The sequence below is a fragment of the Corticium candelabrum genome, chromosome 6 (assembly GCF_963422355.1).
Source record: "Corticium candelabrum chromosome 6, ooCorCand1.1, whole genome shotgun sequence".
In the NCBI taxonomy this organism is placed as follows: domain Eukaryota; kingdom Metazoa; phylum Porifera; class Homoscleromorpha; order Homosclerophorida; family Plakinidae; genus Corticium; species Corticium candelabrum.
In genome coordinates this window covers 7,834,551-7,852,636 of record NC_085090.1, presented here as the reverse complement: position 1 = coordinate 7,852,636, position 18,086 = coordinate 7,834,551, and the positions used below count along the sequence as shown (strand labels likewise).

The following is an 18,086-nucleotide window of genomic DNA, read 5'->3' as shown; positions in this document are numbered from 1 at the left end:
CTCCTCCCGCTATCCTTTGTAGACCACCTCACGTGCTGCAAAACAATGATGCAACACAGAAAAGCGCAGAAGAAAATCCTTAGTATCTTGCGAGGCTAGCAAATCTAGAGGCTGTAGCATGCAGTTTACTTGCGATACCCGCAAAGTAAAATAGAACCATATCTAGATACCTAGCTATCGGTTTGCGTCTAGACAAACAGCGCAAAATCGTAGGAGGCGTAGGGTTCATGACGAAGACCAATTGGTGATTGGAAGTAGGAGTGAAAGGCAGTAGATAACGGCGTGATGCAATCCGGTTGGTGATTGTGCACTTTTGCATTTCAAACGGATCAAGTTGGTCGACGAGAGTCTACAGAGATCTAGCTACGCCCTAGGGTGAGAAGTGCATTTTAGTGCAGGCGGTAGAACCCGAGTCTGTAGGTGTTGCCGGTAATAGAATACATGTAAAACGTCGTTGCGAGTTGTTTTTCGAAAGCAAATGCACCGCGAATGGTTCGCACTATTATCCATCTCTGTAGTCTAGATGTATCTAGTTCTAGCTGAAGCAACTGGACTCTGCCCTTTTGGGTAGTAGATTTAGTTTCCTGATGTGCTGAGTAGTCGAAGTGGGGTGTCTTTTTAGGCTTTTACTCCTCGTGCTGCTGCTGTGATGGTGGGATGTTCACTAGGTGTCGCCTGTTTCTTAATTCGAACAGTTGTAGATGGAGTTTGTACCAGATATGACCTTGCATGGCGTTGATTCTTCTTGTATCACCTTTCCTGGTTCTTGTCTGTCTGTCACCCAAACAGTAGTGCCTTCGGCTAGAGGTTTCAGCACTTTGGTACCGTGTCGTTTGTCGAATCTTCTTTTCTGGTCCTCGATCTCTAGTGATCGCTTCTTTTGTTTGCAATATTCAATTGCAGACCGCCCCATACAATACTGCTTCGTCCTCGCTTGAGGAGCTTGGAAACGCGCTGGCTTGCTTTCTCGTTGGCCTGTTGGCAATCGCTTCGCCCGTACCTTAGCTGCTTCTATCTCTGTTGGCTTCTCAGGTTCCAAAGTTAGTTCCTTTCTGACGACTGCATGCATGTCTGCATGTTGCCCTTTTACGGCTCACTCTGACGAGCTTTCGCTATTGCCCTCGAGAGAATCAAATCCGAGTCCATCTGCAACGCTTCAGACAACTTGGCATCCTGCAAATCTTTTCCCGCTAGATCTGAGGCGGTTCCGAATCTCTCGAATCTTTGAATCCATCTTGGCCGTTGCTCAGGGGACAAGAAGTCAATTTCGAACTTCTCTGGAGGTGCAACCTGGAACGTATAGCCATCGCAAGTAATTCTCTAAAGTTGCGTCACTCCTGACACCATGAACTATTGGATTCTTGGCTAGAGATTCCGAGTGGCCGCGTCTACTGTACTCGTGCACACAACTGTTTTCATGCACACAAAAGCCCCAACCATGTGGTCTCCCATAGGACTGGCCTATGGGAGTGGCCAACACTATTACAATGTGTAGAGTGGGTATGGCAGGATCGTTTTGGGTCTGGACGCCAAATTTTCGTTGAATTATTACTTTTACTTGAGCGTAACGGATGCTTTGTGCTAGAGTTACACTATTGATTGAATAAAGTTATACTTGTTTCGTCTCTAGCTATACTCTAGCGCACAAGGGACTTTGCCATGTGTCCTATTTTCATCTGTAATTATCTTCAAGTGGCAAGGTTGCAGTGTGAACGCCCCTTACTAGGCTTAGTGCTAGTAAACTTTGCTGGAAGAGACTGGAAATGCCCAATGGAAGCCCTTACTCAAATAATTTGTTTGGGGTAAACTGATATGGGTGTGGTTGCTTTTTACCATCTATATCTACCAACATAAACATCTTACCAGCAATTTTCGTACAATGCTTAGGGAGCCTTTCCCTTAGGAGTGCATGGTATAAAGGTATTAAAATAGTATACATGAGTTAATGATCATTTGATCAGATAGGTTTTTACTATAATGTGTGACACATAGCAGACTGGCTTTGTATGACAACAAATTGGTTGCACACTCTAACTTTGTTACAGTACAATATAGCTCTACATTACATGCACGTTTTGTGTTGTTAATTTAATGTTTATCATATGGTGTTTAATTGATCAATTATGAATTTAGGTGAAGTCGACCCTACAAGCAAAGTGAAACAAACTACGCTTATTGATCATTTGTTTCTAGGTTATTGCATCATTGACATTGGGATGGCAAAACGAGATCATTTTGATGTGCTGATTGTTTGTCCTCGGGAGTCAGAGCTGCAGGCTGCACGTCACGTGTTTGAACACGAAACAAAGAACAAGTTTGAAGGAGCTCACACTGATCTCCCTTACAACCTTCGTTTATGTCGTGGATGGAATGATTTGCCTTTGAATGTTGCCATGGTAGCTCAGGTGAGTTCGGGTCATATTGAGTCTACGAAGCTTGTTCCTGAACTGGCAAAACATTTTACTGTTGGTTTGATTGCAATGACGGGCATTTGTACTGGAGAAGAAGACAAGTACAGAGGAATAGAATATGGGACAGTTGTGGTTGGCAACAGAACAACAACAGAATGTGGAGGGTTAGAGAAGGAAGATGGAACAGTTCAATCTCGTGTTTGTTACAAGGAATTGGACAAACGGCTTTCTCCAGCACTGAATGAGCTTGTGGAAATGAGAGAAAGTCACAAGTGGTCATCATATGTTCCTGCTGTAGTATATCGTGCCAGTCCACGATATGTGAAGGAGCTGCTGTTAGAGTGTGTGTTAGATAATGAAGGTATCAGTAAGAGAAAACTTCTTACAGCCGTGGAATCCAAAAGTTTGGGTTTGACCAAACTTGACATTGACGAGGTGCTAGACAAGATGCAGAAGGAGCATAAGCCATTGGTATATGGCCCACAAGACAAGCAATGGGAATACAAGTCAACTAATGCAGGACAGTTATATGCTAATGTTCAAGTGGAATTTCCATGGCAAGACAAAACTTTTACTGTTGTATTTGCATCAATAGGATCAGTTTTCATGGAAACTGAGAGACTTGACATGACAAAAGTGAGACAACGAATGGGAGATCACAACATCAAAGCTATTGATAAAGAAGCTCATTCATTTATAGAACAAGCAACAGACAGTTTCAGTCCTGGTTTAGCTGTTGTGATGAAGGGAATATCTGACTACGGAACTGAGAGCAGCAAACTGATGTATTATGAAGCTTATGCTGCTGCCACTCCAGCTGCATTTCTGAGACATTTCATCACTGAAAAGAAGTCTGTGATAAGTACGTGATGTTGAGAACAATATGCAGGCAGTTATGTGAAAATATATTATATTTGCTTTGTTGTTTGTAGGTTCTGGGTCATTGAAAGCTCAGCTGTTTGATTTGTGTGACATTGTGGGTGACAAGTGGCGTGATTTGGCAGATCGTCTCAACATGAGCAGATATGATGTTGAGATGATAGAACTGGAGGTTCATACAAAGAAAGAACGAGCATTTATGATGCTATGCAAATGGCAGTCGATGGTAGGAGAGAATGCAACTGTAGAGAAGGTAAAAGCTGAACTAAAAGAGATTGAAGAGCAGAAGAAGGAGGAAGCCATTGCAAGTAAGAGACTATAATGTTGTGATGTTGGTGTTGTAGATTTGTATTTTATATTCATGTTTTCGAGCAGCTTTACAAAGTCTAGAAAAGTCTGCATCTACTGAAAGCATATATTGGACGTAGTTGTGTTTATATTAGCATGTGATGATAATTCAGTAGCAGTTGCAGAGACGCACATCAGAAAACTTGTACCATTAATTAACCTGTGATCTGTTACTTGTGTGTTAGGTATAGTGTTTCCCAATGAGCTAATGGATGAAAAGCAATTTTGTGGTCGCAAGAAAGAGTTGACAATTTTGTCCAACACAATGTGGGGAGAAAAGGCTCCACACGTGTCTACGTCATTGAAATTCTGCTGTGTGGTGTGTTTACATGTCAGTGTAAATGAAACATTTGATATCAACCGATTGTTTTGTGTATTGCATTTAGGTGATCAAAGGAATGGGCGGAGTGGGGAAATCATCTTTAGCAGCGAAATATGCATTTCAATGTAAACATCTGTATAGTGATGGAGTGCTGTGTTTCAATGCAGAATCATGGGCAACACTGACAAACTCAGTCATACACAATGTAAACACATTGACTCACATTACTGGTAGTTTTGTGTCAACAATGAGCACATTGTCTACTTGCAGCTCACAGTTTTGTCTTTAAGTTCTCCTTCTGTTTCACATTCTCAAAGTCGATTTGATGAGTTAAAGAGCAATCCATTACAAGACAACAATGCAGTGCTGCTCAACCACATTTCCAAGCTTCCTAAGATGTTGCTGGTGTATGATGGTGCAGATGATCTCTCTTTTCTGCCTAAAATTCTTCCTCGTTCAACTGCTCGTGTCCATGTATTGATCACAACTCGATGTGATGATTGTTCTGTGTTACAGAAATCAATAAATCATGTCATCTCTCTTGGTTGTTTGGAAGCGGAAGATGCTGTGGCAGCCGTAGCCATGTGGTCTGGTCGTCAACCGTCCAACAGTCAAGAAACAGCAGCAGCCACCAAATTGTCAGTTGAACCTCCCATAGAAAAGCTAGCAATTGCTCTTGCTCATGCAGGCACGTATATGCGAAAGGCACATCTAAGTTATGAGGAATATTACAAACTGTTGAAAAGAAATGAAGTTGAACTTGAGGGTTTGGCATTGGATCTTGACAAACTGTTGCATTACTTTAGAGCAAGTCGTCTACGTGAAGTGCTAATGGAAGCTGATGTAACTCAGCCTCCTGATTTGAAACGGTTGAGTAACAGGAATATTGATGAGTTGGATATAAGTAAACGTGACAAAAATGTTGTAAAAAATGTGAGAAATTTTATGATGTCTTGTAGTCATGCTCATCTGACATGGCAGATGGACATTGAGTTGGTTGCAAGAGAGAATGCCAAAGCGTTGTCTCTACTTGAATATGCATCATTTCTGTCTTCAAGAGACATTCCAGAGAAGCTCGTTCGTCCTCTTGTGTTTGGTGAATGTGCCAATTATGAATACAGTTTGTGTGTCTCGACTTTGTCTTCACACAATTTAGTTGAATGGCACGAGACAGCAGAAGGTTACACTTTGAATATTCATCCATTGGTGCAGTCAACAGTGATGGAACGTGTCAAGCAGCAACCAGATGAGATGGAACGTAAAATAACTGATGTTTGTAAGAATATGCTGTCTCATATACCGGACTTAAATTGTCTTCCAAGTGATGTACGACTTCAACATGCTTCTCACTCGTATTCATTGGCTAAGCATGTATTGCTAGCTGATGTAGAAATACCAGCTTGCTTGCATTTGGTTAGGTGGACGTGTGGGACTTCTTTTCAGTTGCAGCCTCCTGACATATTGTACTATTTGTGTGAAAAATGGTACGACAAAGTGATGCAGTTGCAAAGTTTTCCACATGAGGTCCAACGCAAATGGCTCATAGAAGGTATAACTGCATCTTCACTTGTTGATTCAGATGTGTTGTGTATTGGTTATCACTTTGTGTTATTTAGCAAGTAATCATTTGAGTAAGGCATATTTTCTAAAGTGGAAATTTAAGGAAGAATTAGATTTGAGTCTGAAAACCAAGAAGATGATTGATGAGTTAAAACCAGATGAGAAGAAAGAAATATATGAACTTCATAAAGAAGGTAAGATAAGACATTTGATGATGTATTTATAGACCAGGAGTGCATCTGTATTGTTCAGAATTTCTGGATGAATTTGTTTGATGATGTCAATTTCAGTACTTTATAATTGTTTGAAAACAATTAATATAACAAAGTTAGAAAGTTCATACAACAGAGTATGATGATGTTTGAAATACGTGACGTAATCCAGTGATTATAAATAGTATATGTAGTTTACACTAAAGAGATGATGGATAGTTTATTGACACATTTGAAGGTATGAAAATGTTTGTTGATGCATTTTCCTAACTGACAGCATTTGACTGAGACTCATTTATATTAATTAATTTGAAGGTAGAGGAAGGAGTCAGTTTTAATTCAGTTTTAGCAAGTGTATAAGTTGTTTGTCTTGATGGCATTGTATCTGTTGTCTTGTCGTTAGCTGGATATGGTTTTTGCAATGATTAGATGACAACACAAGCAAATATTTATTTAGTGATGATAATCAAATAATCAATAATTGAATTATAATTTTGTTTTGATGAGCTTGAGGTAAGTAGTTTTGTTCAGACTGGAATTTCATTGTTTGTAAAGATTTTGACGTGTTTTTGTTTATTGATTATGATAGTCAGATTTATAGATCATTATTGTCATTGTTACAAGTACCCAATTGTATTGCTAGTAGTTTGTATATTTTCTGTAATTATTACATTTTAATTTATATCTTGTTTTATGTTCTTACTGTAATTATCCATTTGTTGTAGTGTTGGGGAATATTTGTGATGCCTATCACACACTAAACAAATTTGTAGAAGAAAAGTTTTATCTGAAAGAGCTGATGTTGCTGATGAAAACTTCTGGAGAACAGTTTGGACGTGACTCTGCTTTAAGTATTAAATTAAAGACAAATTCGTTTAGTCTATGTAGTGTTTGGTGCAATGGCAGTTTATTTATTTGTTAGTTGAATGTGAAATGGCAGAGAACTACTTTAATAGTGGTAAACGAGACAAAGCAATGAAATTATGCCAACAAGTGATGGAAAAGTTAAATGATATGGAGGAACATGATCAGTTCAAAGGTAAAGAATTTGAATCATAAATTTTCTTATTGTTGATTGTAATGAGACTAATGCTGTGGCAAGTCAAAGTTTTATTAAATTAACCTCATACTGTGATTTCTGTTATATAGTGATGTCAAGATTATCAAAATGTTTTTTATATTCTGGAGAATTTGAAAAAGCAGATGATTTATTGGATAGGTCATGGAAATTGCTTTCCAGAGTTGATTATGACAATTTTCTTCGTGACCGTCTTGATGGTGAGATATTTTGTATATTTGTAATTCTCATAAATCAATTTTTCACTGTTTGCTTGTAAAATGGGAAGCATCTAGTGCTTGTCAGTGACAGCAATATTAGTTAAAGAGTGTCAGTGTCAACTGTATTGAGATGTGCAGAATCTTTCATTATGGTTTTGTTGTATATCACGTGACATGTTGTATTTGTGTGAAATTAAAACTTAAAAAGCATGCGTTTATGATAGAGAAAGTGTTAATGGAGACTCAAAGCCATGATAGTTGACTTGAATGACACTCTGTATATATGATTGCAAGGATATGTTATATTGTATGTAGAATGAAAGTGCAGATAGACAGTAAAATTATGATTTTGTTTTTGTTCATGTCTTTATGTAGTCGTGATGCTCAAGTGTGAGTGTGAGATTACAAGACCTAATGGATCAAAAGACAAGCTTACTGAAGCATTGGAACTAGCAAAATCAGCTTTGTCTATTGCTCAGTCTTTCCTACCATCAGAAGGATTTAAGATTTTCTATTGTATGTGAATTGATTGTTAATATGTTTTGTGTACTACTGAAGATGTTTTCCGGTTTGTTTATAATTCTGGTTATTGTAGGTAAATGGCAAATTGCTAGATGTAACAGGAAATTAGGAAACATAGAAATGTTCATTGAACAACTGAAAGAGATGAAGAAAGTTGAGGAGGCAAACATGTTTGATTCACATTCCAGACTATGTGCTGGTCAGTATAGTTCTGTATCTGTTAACGTTTTTTTTTTGTTTTACAGTACTGCTTTAACTTTTATTTATGTTATACAGTAAACAAAGAATTAGGAGACATACATGTGGTGAGAGATGATTTATCTGAAGCTCTGACGTGTTACAAAGAAGCATTAGAGCTGTACGAGCAGGAGGACTCTTCTTATCATGTGGACATTGCTGATAGTTTGATAACATTCTTGACTCAACATGACATCATATTAAAGGTTGTATGTTTTCTGTTCAGCTCTCATGTTGATTGGTACAATATATTGTAAGATGGGCAACATCACTGATGCTGTTAAGCATTTAGAGCAGTCTATAGAATTTAGAGAACAGAAACAGTTATCACTTTGTCATGGAGCTGGTCTATGTATGCAGTAATATGCGTATTAAATGTTTATTATATCTGTGTGTTTGCATTCCAATTGTATGTGTGCTGTAGGTTATGACTTTCTAGGAGCTTGCTATTGGCTGATGCTAGAAAGAAAGACAACATTTGAACAAATGCAAGGAATCCATCAAGTACGAGAAGCATATACTAAATCTGTCAACATACTGTTATTTTATTCAAATTGTGATGATCAAGAAATATTGGAAGGTGAGATCTTTTCTAGTACTTGCCATCCAGTACATAATAACTTTACTGATTGCAGTGTTGAAGGGCCTTGCTGTTACATATGGCATGATAATTGATGAGGAGACTATAGATGAGAAGGCCACCAGTATGAGCTCTGTGATGTCTAGTTTGCTAATATTTCCATTGTTGATGCATTTATTCATGTATGTGTAGTGCTAAAACTAATAGCAAGGAAAGCATATACTTGGAGAGATTATGCCAGAGCTAAAGATTTGTTCTACATGCAAATGAAAGTTGAAGCTGCTACAATGGTTTCACAGCCAGTACAAAAAGCTATTGGTATACAGTTGTTTGTTTGTATACGGATGATTAGATGTGAAGTGTCTAGATAATGTTGACAGTGTTATGTGAGAAGACTGTGTTAAAATATATTGTTAATTGTCTGTGCATGTGTGTGTGTGTGTGTGTGCGTGCGTGCGTGCGTGCGTGCGTGCGTGTGTGCGTGTGTGCGTGCGTGCGCGCGCGCGCGTGTGTGTGTGTGTGTGTGTGGTGCGATAGCTCAGTTAGCTAATGAGTCATCTTACGGAGTCGACATCCGGAACCTTGAAGGATTGCAAGTTCAAGTCACAGTGATGGCGAGCTATGGCATAATTTCCTTAAGTAAGAAACTAACACACTTTTGCTTCTCTTGACTCAGGAGTATAAATGAGTACCTGATCATTGACTGTGGACTTAAGCGGCCATTGGCTGTAACGTGACATCACCCACTGGGGTCTTGGTGAGACTTTGGGTGCTCACACCACAGTTGGCTTCACAAGTTGGTGCTCATGCGAGTGCCTTGCTTGGCTCCAGGAGTTTGCTAGCACAGGCTCAGATTTCCCTGAGTAGTGCACAGGGCCCAGCTTAATTAACAGCTGGGGGCGTGATTTCTTTCGGGCAGCTACGGACATTTAGGTTAGCTTAGGGTGGGTGTGTGTGTGTGTGTGTGTGTGTGTGTGTGTGTGTGTGTGTGTGTGTGTGTGTGTGTGTGTGTGTGTGTGTGTGTTTGTGGTACTGTAGCTCAATTTGGTTAGAGAGTGCATTTAAAGAATGAAAACATTCGGGACCTTCCAGAGTTGCAGGTTTCAAGTCACAGTGATGGCCTATGGCATAATTCCTTGGACAAGAAACTTACACACAATTGCCTCTCTCGATTCAGGAGTATAAATGAGTACCTTGTTGTTGACTGGGGTGGCAAAGGCCTTCGACTGCAACAAAGTCCATCGGCTACTTGGGTCTGGGTGGGACTCGGGTGCCCACACCACAGTTGGTGTCGCAGTCAGTGCTTCTGCGAGTACCTGGCCAGGCTCCAGGAGATTGCTTAGCACGGCACATAGCTCCTGATCAGTGCACAGGAACCCAGCCATTTGGCCGGGGGCATTACCGTTTAAAGGCAGCTCCTTATCCATTTGCCATGTGTGTGTGTGTGTGTGTGTGTGTGTGTGTGTGTGTGTGTGTGTGTGTGTGTGTGTGTGTGTGTGTGTTGAGGCATATCGATCGCATTTGTGCTATTTATTAAAACACGAGACAGTAATTTTGTAATTGTATATTTTATTGAAGTTCATGGATTGAGAAATTTTGTTGATATCAATTATTTGTTATTTATCAGATGTGACCAATAGTAATTTTATCTCTTGTGCTTCAGCGCTGCACAACATCGGTTTGTGTCAGATACGTCTCTCACAGTTGGATGAAGCTGAGGAAACATTTACTGAATCACTAAGAATTGCTCAATCTCTGAGACCAGAAGAGCATCAAGGTTTACAGATTTCATCCAGTAAGACATGCCAGCAAGTCAGTGTATGTAATGACATGTTGATATCAATTGTTTTGTCTAAATTTAGTCAAAAATCTGCTTGGACTAGTTCGGATGCTGAAGTACTTTAGAACGTTAGATTAAGGTACAGACTTATTAGTAACACAATACAGTCACAAGATTCATGAAGTGTATTTTACAGTTAGTGCTGATTGTCATATGTCTATATGTTTGTTTGCTTTTTGTCTGCTTATTGATATCAAATATATTCTAAACTTTATAGACAATAATGATTTACATTTTATCTCAAATTCCAATACACTACAGTATGACATTTTTGTCTTCTACAAGACAATCTGCTAATGATGCAAGTCTGTTGAGTACCAATGCATCACTACTGACTATATTATAACACCACGATATTTGACTGTTTGTCTTTAATATTAATTAAATAATAGCTACAGGACAATATGTCTTTCCTGTTGGATTTACTGGATCTCTCGTTTCAAACTGAAGTATATTAACTGAAGCATCTTTCCTATTCTCATGAGGTATATATACTGCACATGCACATGAAATAACTGATGATAATTATGTATTACAGTTTGACTGTACATTTTACTGTTAATAATATTTTAAGTTAATTAAAAATTAAATTAATGGATTGCGAGGTCCCGTCTGCCATAGGCGTATTTTCCTTAGCTAGGTTGTAATTAATATATTGTAGACAGAAGGAGTGAGTATCTCAGAATCTATTGGTCGGTATAAAAATCAGGAAACAGATAAGTATATGGTGGATCAGTACTATAGTTTAGTGATATCTTGCCATAGTTGAGGACACACTCACAACTTAACTCTCAACTCCATAGTCCATAACCTAACTCTATTTATAGTAATTCAACCATCGGTTGAAATCAATTTAGAAACTCCCGGATAACTACCTTGAGACTGCCCGGATTTTTATCTAGAATTTTATCTCTAACGTTTACGATGTTGGAGAGAGGACGACTATTTAGTTAGCTTTGTTGTGAAGTTTACAACTAGAGATTGGGGCAGTCGCTCGTGTGTCACGTGACCCACTGGTTATGTCCGCATTATTTCGCTCTCTGATTTGCTGTCGGCGCTTTACGTCATCAATACTAGAAGAGAGTGTGTTGTACAAGACGGTCAGACGAGGGACGGTGAAATATGGAATCACATCCGGGACTTGTCGTATTTCATCCATATTTGGAAAATTTGATTGTGCTACATTTCACACGACCTCTCGACGACATGCAGTGTGGCTGGCTAATCCATATTTGTACAGAATAGTCGCATTTGTAGGTGGACGGTTAATGAGGAGATGGTGGAAGAAACTGCCCAACAAGACAAGAAGAAGATATGTTGGTGTGTTGTCAAAGAGTGGACATTGGATATTTGTGGGTACTCTAGGAGCGTTTGCAGGTAGTGCTGGATATTATGCGTATCATTTGGAAGAAGCAACGATCTCTCATCGTAGAAGGTTGGGTTGTGTGTGTGTGTGTGTGTGTGTGTGTGTGTGTGTGTGTGTGTGTGTGTTTGTGTGTGTGTGTGTGTGTGTGTGTGTGTGTGTGTGTGTGTGTTTGTGTGTGTGTGTGTGAGCGCGCGTGTGTGTCTGTCTGTCTGTCTGTTTGTCTGTCCATGTGTGTATGTGTATGTATGTGTGTCTGTCCACATGTGTGTGTGTGTGTGTGTTCAAGATGTATATATGTTTGTGTTTTTTGTCTGTTTGTCTGTCTCTCTGTCTGTCCATGTGTTTCTGTGTGTGTGTGTGTGTGTGTGTGTGTGTGTGTGTGTGTGTGTGTGTGTGTGTGTGTGTGTGTGTATGTATGTGTGCATACATATGTATGTCCATGTGTGTGTCTATCTGTGTTTTTGTTTGTTTGTTTGTCTGTCCATGTGTATTTGTGTTTGTTTGTCTGTCTGTCTGTCTGTCTGTCTGTCTCTCCATGTATGTGTGTTCATGTGTATGTGTGTCTATTTGTCTGTTTGTCTCTTCATGTGTGTATGTCCATGTGTTTTTGTCTGTCTGTCTGTCTGTGTCTGTCCAAGTGTGTATACCTGTTCATGTGTGTTTCTGTCCGTGTGTGTGTGTGTGTGTGTGCACGCGCGTGCACAATGTTCTAGCCAGGATATTTTGCCAAACGTCAATATGACGTCATCAAGTGTAATGACGTCATCAAATGTTTAGCGTTGACATATTTGGTGATAACATATTGTTTTTACGTTACCTTTCCCCAGTTGTACTACGTAGAGTCTTATGCATGTATAATCATGTAGTTACTGCATGATTGGTAGACTATAGACTATTCAATATAATAGGCACTCCTGGCTTGTGGAATAAACCTCATTGAACATAACCTCGTTGAACATAACACAGATAGATATATAATACACTAGATTATTACAATGACAAGTTGACTTAATTAACTTAAAACTGGGATTGTGAGCTGAGCTTTACAAGAGTAAGTTGCGCGTGTGAAATCCATACAAAAAGCTCTGCATGCTTTGTGAGAGAGGATCACTATGTTTTTATAACCATAATGATTTAGCGAATCGATACATCCAGTTGATTGATTATGCTGTAAAGAGATCTGCAAAGGTGTGTACCTACTATCTGTTCGCATTGACTTTGCGCTTTGAAATTCTGTAATAACTTCTGCGCAATAGAGCGGACAGTGAAGATGTTGGTATCGTTCGAAACTGCAAGTTCCCGGATGTTTTATAGTTAGTGAACGAAGGCATATGTATTACACACAGGTGGTTTGATAAGACTATTGCATAATGGGATGTCACTGAGTGTGGTAAACAAATTCAGCTGCATCATTAGTCACTTCCAAGCGCGAACAGAGTTGTACTTGACACGAAGATAAACAGTAAATGTAGAACACCTGCTGCAACAACAAAGAGACTGAAGAATTTAGATGTTATGAGATTGTTGTCTAGGAATGTCGGGACCATCAAGACCAAGAGGTAAATAATGGCTTTAAATCCACAATGGATCTTGAAGTAAGACATCCCACACTACGTGTGGTAGGCTGTTTAATTTTGTTCGCAATTGTCAATAATTGCTGTTTCCCCTTCCCAAACGTCCCTTTCTTGTCCCAACCGTCAAAATGACGGTACAGACAGTACTGGCGAGAACACTGGTGTGTGTGTGTGTGTGTGTGTGTGTGTGTGTGTGTGTGTCGGTCTGTCTGTCTGTCTGTCTGTCTGTTTGTCTGTGTGCATGTGAGAATTTGCATGAGCAGATGTTGACATGTAGGTTTATGGCTGTTGATCAGAGTGAAATGAAGGAAATTGGAGATTATTTGTTCTCACTCGAAGTGGCAACAGCTCAAGGTAAACTCAATTTATTCATTTAGTTGTGTTTGTTTGTTTGTTTGCTTGTTTGTGTATGTGTGTGTCCATAAGCATGTGGGTGTTTGTAACTGTCTGAGTGGACTGCAAAGTATTGTTGTTGTCATTTTTGGAAACGTGTGTTGACAGACAGATAGACAGACAAACAGACGAACAAACACATTAAAATTAAACGACAATATTAATTAAATTGGTTTACCTGCTCTAGTAACTTTATGTGCTACAGAACCATATTGTCTGCATTGTATCTCTTTTGCTACCCCAACTACATTTCAAACAACAGAACATGTCATGCACCTCATTCATTCTCAACCATTCTCTTTGTATTACATCCTTTCACACATGTTGATATCAATCAACCTAACCAATAAATACATATTTGTACTGTCCGTCTGTCTGCATTCACTTTGTCATTTTTCCTTTTTCTATCTCACGTACCCTTCATGCTTCACAGACAAAATTGTATCTGCTGGTCATCCCAGTTATGCAAGAGTTCTTGGTGTTACCACAAAACTACTGCAAGCCAACAAGTGGGATGAGGCATTAGACGTCAACTGGAGGATTGTCATTATTGATGATCCTACTGTGACGGCGTATGTTATGCCTGTGAGTGTTGAGTGTGTGTAACGTGTGGGTAAATGTGTTTACGTGTGATGTGTGTGAAGAGTGGTCAAATTGTGGTGTATACTGGACTGTTGGAGATGATGAAGACGGACGACATGTTGGCTGTTATTCTGGGACACGAAATGGCACATGCAATTATGGGGCACATGGTGAGGCAAGTGAGCATCGAAAGTTTGGCTTATGTTTTCATGCACGCACGCACACACACACACACACACACACACACACACACACACACACACACACACACACACACACACACACACACACACACCTGTCCTGTCCTGTCCTGTTCAAAAGCTACTGTAAAACGGTCATGCTTGCCTCCAACAGCTAAGCAACAAGTCTGCTGAATGAACATTGTGCTTGCTAGAGTTCTAAACATCTGTGAACTGTCAATCCTCCTTTACTTCTGAACCATTTGAAACAATTTGAACATTGGATTGCACCCTGTTGTTCCCTTGTATGTTTCCTTCTTTCTTCCATACACTTGTGTCTCTCCTTATCACTCTGTCTTCTAAAGGTCCTAGAGCACACCTCACACATCACATCCCTGACTGCCACCAGAGCACATGTCCCCATTCTCTCGCTCCAACGTTCCAAACCATGACGACACAATGTACTCCAGCCTGCTCTTGACCTCACAGCCTCATCATACCATTTCTCCTCTGATTCTTCAATGTCTTTAAAATCTCTTCTCATCATATCTCTCCATCTCTTTTTGGACCACATCTTGGGCAGGGCTGAGTCAACCAACCAAATAAGGTTGATTTTGGTATTCTATGGTCTGGCATCCTAGCTAGGTGTCCCAACCATTCCAACCTTTTCCTCTTCACATTCTCAGATGCAGTCTCCTCATCTCCCCACCTCCTCCTCACTTCTGCCATTGTGATGTGCTCAGACCATTGTTGCCTGTTGGAAATGCCCAAGATACTTCTAGACACACAGACACACAGACACACAGACAGACAGACACAGACACAGACACACACACACACACACACACACACACACACACACACACACACACACACACACACACACACACAGACAGACAGACACACACACACACACAGACAGACACACACACACACACACACACACACACACACACACACACAGAGACACACATACACAGAGACAGACAGACAGACAGACACACACACACACACACACACACACACACACACACACACACACACACACACACACACACGTGCATACGCACACACACACACACACACACACACACACATGCATGCACGCACAAGCATTTTAAGTTTGGAATATAAAATTTGTTATTGTAAATTTTGTATCTAATTTAGAACTACTTGTAATTTGTTTTTAAATTTATTTTTTAATTATTTTTAATTTAGCTTGATTTGTATGGCACAAACAAGCAAGCTGTATGCATATAGTCTGCATATTGGGTTGTATCGGTGTGTGTGTGTGTGTGTGTGTGTGTGTGTGTGTGTGTGTGTGTGTGTGTGTCAGTGTGTGTGTGTGTGTGTGTGTGTGTGTGTGTGTGTCAGTGTGTGTGTGTGTGTGTGTGTGTGTGTGTGTGTGTGTGGTGTGTGTGTGTGTGTGTGTGTGTGTGTGTGTGTGGTGTGTTGTGTGTGTGTGTGTGTGTGTGTGTGTGTGTGTGTGTGTGTGTGTGTGTGTGTGTGTCAGACTTTCCTTGTTTGTTCTCATCACTATTTGTCGGTTTAGGGAGAGAATGCAAGTCAGGAGCAATTAATTAATTTTTTCTCATTGATCATCGTCACTCTTGTGTGGTTCCTGCTGCCTGATGTCACAGCTTTCTTTACTCAGTGGCTTGAGAAAAGCTTACAGATGTGAGAGCTCACCAAACCAATAGCTCGTGCACTCAAGAACAACACACAAACCGTCTTGTGCTTCTGTAGGTGTTCATGAAGCTGCCATATTCAAGAAAACTAGAGGGTGAAGCAGACGTTGTGGGTCTCATGTTTGCAGCACGTGTGAGTTAATTTATAATATCAATACACAAATCCGGGATACCTAGCTTGCATTAAAACGTGACCATTGTAACGTGCGTTAGACAGTTTTAATTTAACATACAATAATTAATATAATTTTATATGTAAAGTCTCTTTTTACTAACTTGGTGTCAAATTGTCTGTAAGAGATTTGTTGAGTGTTATAGCAGTGTTTAAAACATTACATTTAAATACAAATAAATAAATAAATATTTAATCAATAATTAATTAATTAAACCAGTAATTGAAACGATTACCTGTTGACATGGATACGTATTTCATCTGCTTGTATGTCATCAACATGCTGATTGATAGTTTCATACTACAGGCGTGTTACGACATTCGTGAGAGTTCAGTTTTGTGGGAGACTCTCGCAGTAGCCGATGGTGACAACCAACCGGTTGAGTGGCTATCGACCCACCCGGCACACGAGACACGAGCCGGATACCTCGACATGATCATTCCCGACTTCATCGAATACAGAAAGAAATGCAACTGCGATGATTTAAAAGGCAATTTGTATTGCAAAACTCTCATACATCAGAGTGGATCGATTGACGTTGTTCTGTATTGTCTGCTGCAGATCGAGATTTGAAGGCATTCAAAGAGGTCGTGTGTCGTGAAGTGCTCGAGAAGAGACGACAGCAGAGAAACCAACGAGGCATAAATCTTTGAATGTGTAGCAGGTTTACATGCACATTGTCATACGACGTAAATCAGACTGTTTATAGACTAAAACTATCGTCAATTTTTTTAGAAATTTTTGTTGCCTAGGCAGGCATGCAGGTTTTTCGAGAAGTTGGCTTTGTATGAGTGGGTGGAAACATGCAATAGAGGAAATGGACAGAAGTACATGCGCAGTTTGTCCTTCGATTTTGTGCAATACAAAAATATTATTATTAGACACCGGCAATGTGAAGTACAATTTACGCATGCGCAGTTCTGAAAACTACGCATGCGCATTACCGATCATAGATCAACTAACAGAGAAATACAAAGTTTCAAGTTGTCTATGTATACTAGTACTGCAACAACATTTGTACTGTCTGATCAAAAGCTGTGAATAGAGACACCTCACTCTAATACCTAGGGTTAGTAAAATTAAAAAATTAATTAATAAAAATTTAATTAATAAAACAATTTATTAATAAAATTAATTAATAAAAAAATAATAAATAAAAATAATTAATAGAAAAATAATTAATAAAAAACTAAAAGCAATTAAGGTCACAGATCAACACATTGCCTCCTTCACTATTCCAACTTTGATTAGCTAGAGATGCTGTCAGTCAGCTAGTGACACACAAATATAACTAACTACCTTATAGGACCTATTTAGGGTGCCCCTGAAAAATAATTATCAACCCAGAATGCGACACCCCTTAAAAATTATTATCCCCTGAATGGTAGTAAGGGGGTCGCCTAGTTACATAGAGCCCTTCCAGCAGCATTGGGTAACAGACATTGCCAACACAACTGCAAACTGCATATTGACTGGTCAACATACATTAATTAATTAAATACCAAATATGACGTAATCACGTGACAATGTATAAAATTGAACAAAATTTCAGAATTCCTGACATCACAATACAACAATGATCATGCAGTATACTATATGCGCATTGTAACATGTTCTGTCAAGCTCCTTTGCTGTCCTGTTTCCAGCATCTCATCTTGTTGAGAGCCTCAGAATCACCTCGTCTGGATGTGCCATTTAGTAACATCATCAAGTGGAGTAGAGACACACACCAACCAGTTGGACTGGACCTACTGTCTCTAACGTATGGAACACAATGGGTTGATCCATCTAAGCATGTGACTTGTTGTGAGCATGTGGCTTGCTTGTCAAGCTGTCAACAATCACTCATCACCACCAACACCCACCCACATCAACTCCTACACTGACACACTTATTGAGTGATAAGTATGGCCAGCAAGTAAGTGGCAAGTCATCATACAAC

General features: G+C 39.6%; 2 protein-coding genes across 3 annotated transcripts; both read left to right on the top strand.

Annotated features, from left to right (window-relative positions):
- The first annotated feature begins 282 nt into the window (after nt 1-282).
- LOC134180935 (uncharacterized) lies at nt 283-7,934 on the top strand. The gene is made up of 11 exons (XM_062648118.1): nt 283-375; nt 2,194-3,273; nt 3,344-3,598; nt 3,824-3,957; nt 4,025-4,165; nt 4,231-5,509; nt 5,577-5,714; nt 6,458-6,583; nt 6,655-6,771; nt 6,882-7,731; nt 7,809-7,934. The coding sequence occupies exons 2-10, from the start codon at nt 2,217-2,219 to the stop codon at nt 7,067-7,069; spliced, it is 3,435 nt and encodes a 1,144-aa protein (XP_062504102.1). The 5' UTR covers nt 283-375; nt 2,194-2,216; the 3' UTR covers nt 7,070-7,731; nt 7,809-7,934.
- A 3,133-nt stretch (nt 7,935-11,067) lies between these two features.
- Nucleotides 11,068-16,628, top strand: LOC134181183 (metalloendopeptidase OMA1, mitochondrial-like). Of its 2 annotated transcripts, XM_062648404.1 has the most exons (8): nt 11,068-11,509; nt 11,567-11,624; nt 13,407-13,483; nt 13,956-14,107; nt 14,167-14,274; nt 15,836-15,960; nt 16,030-16,104; nt 16,451-16,628. In XM_062648404.1, exons 1-7 carry the CDS (start codon nt 11,209-11,211, stop codon nt 16,037-16,039), a joined length of 831 nt encoding a protein of 276 aa, XP_062504388.1. In that variant the 5' UTR covers nt 11,068-11,208; the 3' UTR covers nt 16,040-16,104; nt 16,451-16,628. The 2 variants fall into 2 exon arrangements, with proteins under 2 accessions (XP_062504388.1, XP_062504387.1); XM_062648403.1 differs by having other exon boundaries at nt 11,068-11,624.
- The last annotated feature ends 1,458 nt before the right edge of the window (nt 16,629-18,086 follow it).